The 8,973-nt window shown below is 50.9% G+C and overlaps 1 protein-coding gene across 1 annotated transcript in view; it reads left to right on the top strand.

The window, feature by feature from the left end:
• The first annotated feature begins 2,061 nt into the window (after positions 1-2,061).
• Positions 2,062-8,973, top strand: part of LOC144106200 (neprilysin-2-like) — a 43,896-nt gene continuing 36,984 nt past the window's right edge. Inside the window, exon 1 of the mRNA XM_077638936.1 lies at positions 2,062-2,974. Coding sequence (XP_077495062.1) covers positions 2,933-2,974 — 42 coding nt within the window. The 5' untranslated portion in view covers positions 2,062-2,932. The remainder of the gene's footprint in view (positions 2,975-8,973) is intronic.

The raw sequence follows: 8,973 nt of genomic DNA, 5'->3' as shown, positions 1-8,973 counted from the left end.
TTATTTTTGGTGATGGTTCCCCAAACCAGGAGAGAACAGTGTAGAGAAGAGTGTATTAATCTTTAATAGAGCTGTTTTTTTAGATTCATTGGAATATTTACAATGCTTCAACATGTTATTTCCTTTGTTCAGCGTAAATCAGCTTGAAGGGAGCTGGTCAACAAACTGAGACTTTGCCGCATGGCACTCTGCAAGCCTTTTATGAAAACCAGTTTCAGGAATTCTCAAAATTCTGTTTTACTGCGCAGAGTCATGTGCTAGAACTTTACTTTTGCAGTTCTTGGCACTTGGCAATCGAGCAACATATGCAGTGGCATTTAGTGCTGCCTCCTGCCATTAATGGGTCATGTTTTTTGTTTTATGATAAATTACTGTGTCTGCTATAGAGTTGTCTTCAATCTAATAATGAATTTTAAATGCTAGAGCCCTGGCGCCATGCATTCTTGAATACTTTGGGGAATAGTGGAGATATGGCACATAAAGGTTGGCTTAAATGCTATTTCCACTTATAATTGCATAGCAACCACTACCGCGAACAGTGGCAGCGGTCGCAGAACACCGCACAACAGGTCAGTGACGGCCTAACATTGAAGTGTGTTCGTGTGCTGGACAGAGTACATACGCGGTTGTGCGACTACGTCGCCCACTACTTTTTTTGCAGTGGGCGACAACCGAACCGCGACTCGCGCATCTCTCGGCCATGGGCAGCGACGTCGATCACGCATCCGTCGATACGTCCGCCGTTGACGGGCGCATGCAGCGATGAGGCACAGCCCATTCCTGCGCCCGAACCATCTCTGGGTCATTCTTTGTGCTTTTGACCGAGATGTGCGCTTTGGCATGCGACGTACATACGTTATCAACGCGCACCACCCTGCACTAACTGCGACGTTCTGGTTTGACTCCCCTCAACGTTCGGTGAGCCTAGCCGGTGCAGCAAAGCGGAGGCCCTGCTAATATTCCAGTGCTCGTACACTGACGTCTTACTGCCGTCGTTCACTTTCGTGTTTACGCACGCACACCACCGTGCTGTCTATCTCAGCTGCTTTTCCTCTGCGTAACCTGAAACAGCTGAAACTTTCACACTTTTCCCTCAGACTTTTCAGCGTGCTTTCCCCACGCCTCCACTCGTTGCGGTTGTGCGCTCATCAAACAGCTGAAAACAGCAGCGGCAATATTGACGTTGACACTTTCAAAACCGAAAGGGTGCCTCGATGCCAGCATCGCCGCATCGAGGCACCCTAAATGATAGATAGATAGATACTTGAGGCCTTGCCCTTTGTAACTGGTGGGACCACTAGGTTGGGCACCACTAGGTTGGGCACCCGGACCAAAAAACAAACAAACAAGAAGATGGAAGCGCACAAAAAGAGAAAGAAAGATAAAACGCACAAAAAAAGAAGAAAAAAGCACGCAAAGGCTAATGTCGGGAGCCGGGGGGTTCGCTCATCGACCTCGTTAACTTCCGACTCTGCGGTTTCGCTCTTTTAGACACAAGTGCTCCACCAAAGAGTTAAGTCGACGCTTGGTTCGCAGCACCCCCTCGCTCTTGACCTTGGAGCTGTCTCCGTCGTCCACTGCAGGACCGTGAAACCCGAGTGCCTGTGGGAATGTGGTGCCCTCTGTCGGCATCGGATGGAGTCTCTGGCACATCACCAGGTTCTCGATGGTCTCCTCCGCGTCGCCACCCACAAGCTCGGCATATTGCTGCCTGTGCTTCTGGTGTTGCATCGAAGCGACGGCGGTACACCAGTGTTCGCAGCGCTCCTGCACGGGCCTCAAACAGCAATGCGCTACCCAGGCCGTTGTCAAAAATCTTTTCGGGTCCGATGCTGTTTTTGCACTCGCGGTACACAGCCAGTATCGGTTTTTCCGCGAGCGCCTGCAGCCATTGGCGATTCTCTTTTTCCTGGACCCGTCTCCCTGCCTCCTGTTTCCATGCCGTTGCCAATTCGGCACTTATGGGTGTCTGGAAAAGTCCATATTTGACTTCTATCTTGGGGAGGCGCTTCACCCATGTAGTGCGTAGGCATGTCGCAGCGAGGTATTCAAAGACCCGCCTTGCCCATCGGTTGCGGCTCAGGAACTGCAGTCGACCGCGGTACTCCAGCTCGCTGCATGCCTCCCTTGCCTCAAAACTAGACCATCCCAGGTCGCCTTGAATGGCTGCATTGGCCACCGGTCCATGACATCCGACTGCAGTGCGGCCGACCTCTGTCTGCGCTGTAACCTATTTCTGGTGGCTGATGGGAGGCAGACCACCGCATTGGCGAATGTGAGTCCTGGCACGTGCGCGAGCTTGCAGAGGTCGCGGACCATGGTGTACTGGTGGCACCCCCACAGGCACCGACGTCGGAGGATGCATTGCGCTCGAAGTGCAGATTGACGGACCTTGGTCTCGTGCAGTCTGAACATGTCAGTCTCAGCACGCAAATTTATGCCCAGGTATTTATACGATCTGTCGACTGTCAGGGTCTCTTCATTCAACATCAGCGATAGCTGATCAGTCGCCTCGCCTGCCAGCTGAACAACCCTGCATTTTCGCTGGTTGAACTTGCGGCCAAGGCTTCGCAGCTCCGCGGCACAAATGTCAATCATCAGCAAAGGCAAGATCCGGCTGGAGTTGTCAATTCCTGTGGTGCTGTACTTAAGGCCGAATCCCACGTTTGCCTGCAGGAGTGCCTTTTCCAGTCCGGACACATACATGAGGTAGAGGAGAGGAGACAATGGGTATCCCTGCCGAAGCCCCGTGTACGTAGACCCGTTCCGAAATTAATGCACTTTGCCAAAAACGGCTGTGACTACGTTTTCACTGTACAACCTCTTTATCGGCTCGAGAAGTGGTGGTGCCATTCCCAGATTACCAAGGCGATGGAAGAGAGTATCGTGCGGGACGTTATCATAAGCCTCTTCGACGTCCAGAAAGCAGCAGATGAGTCTCCTGCCTTCCTTCCTGGCAATGTCTGTACAGCTCGTGAGTACGAAGAGGTTGTCTTTTAGCCGTCTGCCCGGACGAAACCCATTCTGCAGCTCCGTTAGGACCTGCGCTGATTCTGCCCATCCGCTGATCCAGGCTTTCAAGACTTGCATAAAAACTCGGTACACCACGCTGGTGACCGTGAGTGCCCGGTAGTCGCCGATGTGGGATGCATTGCCGCCGGGCTTCAGCAGGAGCACCACCCTGCCATTGCGCCAGTCCTCGGGTGTGTCTCCGCCGTTAATAATGGTGGTTAACAACTCGGCCAGCTGTTCTCTCGAGTTTGGGCCGAGTAGTTTTAGTAGGTGAGCTGGTATTCCATCGGGTCTGATGACTCCTGGCGCCACCTGCCGTATGAAACTGAAAAAATAAACCGCCAACTTGAAGAGCAACCCTCAGGGGGCACTACCGGCCCTGCGGGAGCATATACAGGAACACTACCTGCGGATAGTGCGGGAGCATATAGAGGAACACAACCTGCGGATAGCGTTCCTGCGGGGGCGTTGTCTAGCCACATACAGCTGTAATTAATGAGTGAATGGAACGGGGAATTTATCGAATGGGTGACTTATCATAAATAGAGAAAGAGATAGTACGGAGGCAGAAGGACCGGTTGTAAGCGGAAGGGCGACGATAGAGCGAGGAGGTATTGGTTTATGGTTTATGGTGGTTTAATGTCCCAAAGCGACTCAGGCTATGAGACGCCGTAGTGAAAGGCTCCGGAAATAGGCCACCTGGGGTTCTTTAACGTGCACTGACATCGCACAGCACACGGGCCTCTAGAATTTCGTCTCCATCGAAATTCTACCGCCGCAGCCGGGATCGAACCCGCGTCTTTCGGGCCAGCAGCCGAGCGCCATAAAAAAAATAACCACTCAGCCGCCGCGGCGGCTAGGAGGTATTAAATAATCCAGTGGACCCCGGTTGCAACAGGGCCGAAAGTTGAGCCCAGTTGGATTGACCGCCTCACAGCATTCCTCCGTAACAAAAAGTATTCATACTTGGCAGCGCAAAAAAAAAAAAAAAACGAGGAGGCTTGTGTTGTGTGTCCTCGTTCGCTTTTGTCCTCGTTTTTTTTTTTTGCGCTGCCAAGTATGAATTCACACCAACTAGCCCAACTTTCTGTTCTTATTAACAAAAAGTAGTCAGCCATTCAAGCTTTCCTTGCATCTGAACAAGAAGCTAACCATCAAACGAAATTTTAAACTCAATAATTTTGAGCCTCTGGCTTGCTTAATATAGTCGAATATAAAAAAAAAATTAATGGGAATTAGCTCAGCTAATCCAGGATATACAAAGCGAAAGATGTCGGCATTCACTGTGTTCATTGGCGTTGACAATGTTCCAGACGGCGATGGCTTTGAACAAAGGAAGGGCGCATAACTGGCTCCCTGGATATACGGACGCCTCATTCGTGCTTTGATACATGTGGCGGTGGTGAGAGAGATGTGGCCTGAATGCTTTAGCGCTGACAGCGTTGTGGCTGACATGCGGCACTGCAGCAATAGCTAGGCCGCAGCGTTCATTTGGTGATCAATCCCTCGCGATGAACCATTAACTGCATGCCACCTCCCAGGGTGGCAGAGAGGGCGCGCTGCCTATCCAGTGTGCGGAACGCAATCAAAGCAGGCTTTTTCAGTTGGACACCAACGCCACGTACATGAAAGCGAGATTGAGATCTCCACTGGCCCACAGAGCCGGTTGTGCGCCTTTCGTGAAAATGAGCGCCCTTTGAAAAGTTGTGAACGCCAATGAACTCTATGAATTCCGTCGGCTGACTTGTTTTGTTCGGTTTTCGAAGAAAGGAAATGGCACAGTAACAGTCTCACATATCTCGGTGGACACCCGAAACGCGCCGTAAAGGAAGGGATAAAAGAGGGAGGGAAAGAAGAAAGAGATAATAATAATTCGTTTTTGTGGAAAAGAAATGGCGCAGTATATGTCTCGTATATCGGCTGACACCTGAACCGCGCCCTAAGGGAAGGGAGAAAGGAAGGAGTGAAAGGTGCCGTAGTGGAGGGCTCCGGAATGATTTCAATCACCTGGGGATCTTTTACGTGCACTGACGTCGCACAGCACATGGGCGCCTTAGCGTTTTTCCTCCATAAAAACGCAGCCGCCGGGGTCGGGTTCCAGCCCGGGTACTCCGGGTCGGTAGTCGAGCGCCCTAACCACTGAGCCACCGCGGCGGGTGAAAGAAGAGAAAACTGAGAGTTGGATTTTCAGGAAAAGCGCAGCGGAACACCTGTAGCTCGGTGCTACTATTGGCGCATGCGCAGTAGTGACTAGGGAGCGAGAGAGAGAGCGAAATATCCGCGGTGAGGGGTGTTGGGTGAGGCGTGCGTTCGGACGTCATGTGTCTCCTCGGAGCACCGCCACGGCGAAATCGCAAGTTCGCGGCCAGTAAAGGATTCGCTTTCAAAAAAAGGCCGACTTCGTTAATCTTTTGTAATTGGTCGGCGAAGTTGCACAGGGCACCACGGATCATGGCCGATTGAGCCAACTGCAGTCTTTCTTTTTTGAAGTTGTATACATGACTCTTGCTAAAACATAGGCACTAATATTTGAGACAACAAAACCAGGACAAAGCGCTGCCCACAACTTACGTTCTTTATTGAACGGTATCTTTATATCCACATATCCAGAAAAACCAATCACGTCACGTGCCAGCCTTTTGTGTGTTAAGCATTAACACGCAAATCTCGTCTGACAAAAAAATTCCGGACAGGCTAATAGAAAAATCGCTCACTCGATCATATATCACTCCTTCGTTTTTAAGGTATAAGCGTGCTGCGTCACTCGATACCGGTGAAGAAACACAACACTCGTCTTTGAAAACAGCGGTGCGCAACCGTCATTGCACTTAAAGGCCAACTCCGTTTTTTTCAACACTGAGTTCGTAATCACGTCATATTCCTTAAAGACCCTCGCTCTGGTGCAAAGCGACTTTAAAAAATATTAGTTGCGGTTCAACTACTGCTGAACCTGGTTAGAGAGCGAAAGCTGTAGTGTATCGGGCAAGTAGACGCGGCTTGGCCTCTAACATCGAGTGCGTTCCGCACACTGGATAGGCAACGCGGCCACCCTGCCCGGTGGCGGTTAAGTTAATGCTTGATCGCGAGAGATTGGTCACCCAATGAGCGCTGTGCTGTAGTGGCGCAGGTCTGCCACAACGTTGTCAGCCCTCATGCATACAGCCCACATCTCTCCCTCACACACCACTGCCACGTACCTCAAAGTGCGATTGAGGCGTCCACTGCCCCAGGGAGCCAGTTATGCGCCTTCCTTTCCTCAAAATTATCGGTGTCTAGAGCGTTGTCAATGCTAACGCCAATGAACACAAGAACGCCGACAGTTCCGTGCTTCTGCTACAACGTTGTGAACACCAGCGCATGCAGCGCACATCTGTCACTACCACCACGTAGCTTAAAACGTGACTGAGGTGTCCATGGTCCCAGGGGGCCAGTTATGCGCCTTCCTTTGGATTCGAAAAAAATTAAAGATTGGTTTTGAAGACAGGAAATGGCACAGTAACTGTCTCATATATCGGTGGACACCCGATTGGTTTCGAGGAAAGGAAATGGCGCAGTAACTGTCTCACATATATCAGTGTACACCCGAAGCGCGCGTAAGGGGTTTGACCTCTGGCTCACATCAAGGTCAAAGGTCAAAACGGCAAGCACCGCGAAATCGTTACGCGGTAGCGTAGTGAAGCCTTCGCTTGAATACTATGTAAATGTATTTGAAAAAACAAAAACAGGAAACCAAAATATGTTTTGACCGAATGATGGCGTTACGGCAGACCGTCTTATGATATGCCACGGGCACTGTCACAAAGCCTATCGTGTGCGCGCTGATTGGCCAAACAGGCACTTGTAAGTGACAGTTTGTGTCATTATTTTTCTGAAGTCACCAAAAAGCAGCACGAAATTTTGCCCTTCAGGAAACGCAGAGCGAATATCGACGGCCGTGCGTCCAGTGATGTCACACATGAAAGGTTGTGCGTTGAAATCTCCCTCCGATTGAGGTCATGAAATGGGAAATTTTAAAATTCGTTTGCGTAGCAACAGACCACCGCCATGCTGCGAAGTTGAGCACAAAGGACCGGAAGGCTGCGGTGAAGGTACCGCGAAAGTTTCGGTAAAATCAGAGGACGCAGAAAAACGTCGAAGTTGGAATTTAAAGGGACCCTCAGATGTTTTTTGCGGCCATGTTCTCACCCGCCGAGGTGGCTCAGAGGTTAGCGCGCTCGGCTACTGATCCTGAACCGCTCCGTAAGGGAAGGGATAAAGGAGGGAGTGGAAGAAGAAAGAAGTGCCGTAGTGGAGGGCTCCGGGATAATTTCGACCACCTGGGGATCTTTAACGCGCGCTGACATCGCACAGCACACGAGCGCCATTGCGTTTTTCCTCCATAAAAACGCAGCCGCCGCGGTCGGGTTCGAACCCGGAAACTCCGGATCAGCAGTCGAGCGCCCTAACCACTGAGCCACCGCGGCGGGTACATATTGGTTTTTAAAAGTGGTTTTGAAGGAAGGAAATGGCGCAGTAACTTTCTGACATATATCTGTGGGCACCCGAACCGGTTTTGAAGAAAGGAAGTGGCGTAATAGTTGTCTCGCAATTATCGGTAGACACCCGAACCGCGCCGTAAATGGTTTGACCTCTGGCTCACTTGAAGGTCAAAACCGCTAGCACCGCAAAATCGTTACGAGATAGTGTAGTGAAGCTTACGCTTCAAAACCAGTCTTCAATTTTCTTCGAGAGCAAAGTAAGGGTGCGTAACTGGCCCCCTGATATGGTGGGCACCTCAGTCGTGCTTTCAGCTACGTGACGGTAGTGACAAATGTGCGCTGCATGCGTTAATATTCACAACGTTGTCGCAGAAACGCGCCACTGAAGCTACAGACCGTAGCGTTCTTTGTGTTCATTGGCGTTAGCGTTGACAACACTCGACTCCAATGATTTTGAGAAAAGGGAGGCGCGTAACTGGGGCAGTGGGCGCCTAAATAGCGTTTCGAGGTACCTGGCGGTACCCGCCGCGGTGGCTCAGTGGTTAGGGCGCTCGACTACTGATCCGGAGTACCAGGATTCGAACCCGACCGCGGCGGCTGCGTTTTTATGGAGGAAAAACGCTAAGGCGCCCGTGTGCTGTGCGATGTCAGTGCATGTTAAAGATCCCCAGGTGGTCGAAATTATTCCGGAGCCCTCCTTGAGCTACGGCACCTCTTCTTTCTACCTTCACTCCCTCCTTTATTCCTTCCCTTACGGCGCAGTTCATGTGTCCAACGATATATGAGACAGATACTGAGCCATTTCCTTTCCCCAAAAAACCAATTATTATTACCTGGCGGTGGGGAGAGACATGCAGGCTGCATGCATTAGCGCTGACAACGATGTGGCAGACACGCGGCACTGCAGAAATAGGCTGCAGCGTTCATTGGGTGACCAATCTCCCGCGACGGATCATTAACTGCGCCTGTCAAGGTGGCAGGGTCGGTGCGCTGCCTCTGCAGTGTGCGGAGCGCTTTCAATGTTACAGAGGCCAAGCCGCGTCTACCTACCCGATACACCACAGCTTTTGCTCTCTAACTAGGTTCAGCAGCAGTTGTACCGCAGTTACTTTTTTTTCGAGAGGTGCTCGAAGCAAACCTTTAGTAAACAAAAAAAAAATGTCCACAAAACGCCATCGCTTTTTCGGCGCGACGCCTTGCCCGTTGGACAATTTAAGGAAAGGAAATGACGCCTGTCTCACATATCTCGGTGAACACCCGAACCGCGCCGTAAGGCAAGAAAAATGAAATGAAAATGGGAAATTGGAAGTTGATTTCATTTTCCTTGTCTTACGGCGCGACTCGGGTGTTCACCGAGATATGTGAGATGAAATGAAATTTGAAATTGGAAGTTGACTCGCCGCGGTGGCTCAGTGGTTAGGGCGCTCGGATACTGATCCAGAGTTCACGGGTTCGAACCCGACGGCGGCGGCTGCGTTTTTAT

The sequence above is a fragment of the Amblyomma americanum genome, chromosome 10 (genome assembly GCF_052857255.1).
Source record: "Amblyomma americanum isolate KBUSLIRL-KWMA chromosome 10, ASM5285725v1, whole genome shotgun sequence".
Classification (NCBI taxonomy): Eukaryota; Metazoa; Arthropoda; class Arachnida; order Ixodida; family Ixodidae; genus Amblyomma; species Amblyomma americanum.
Note: the sequence above shows the minus strand (reverse complement) of the source record. Positions and strands in the feature narration are given on the sequence as shown.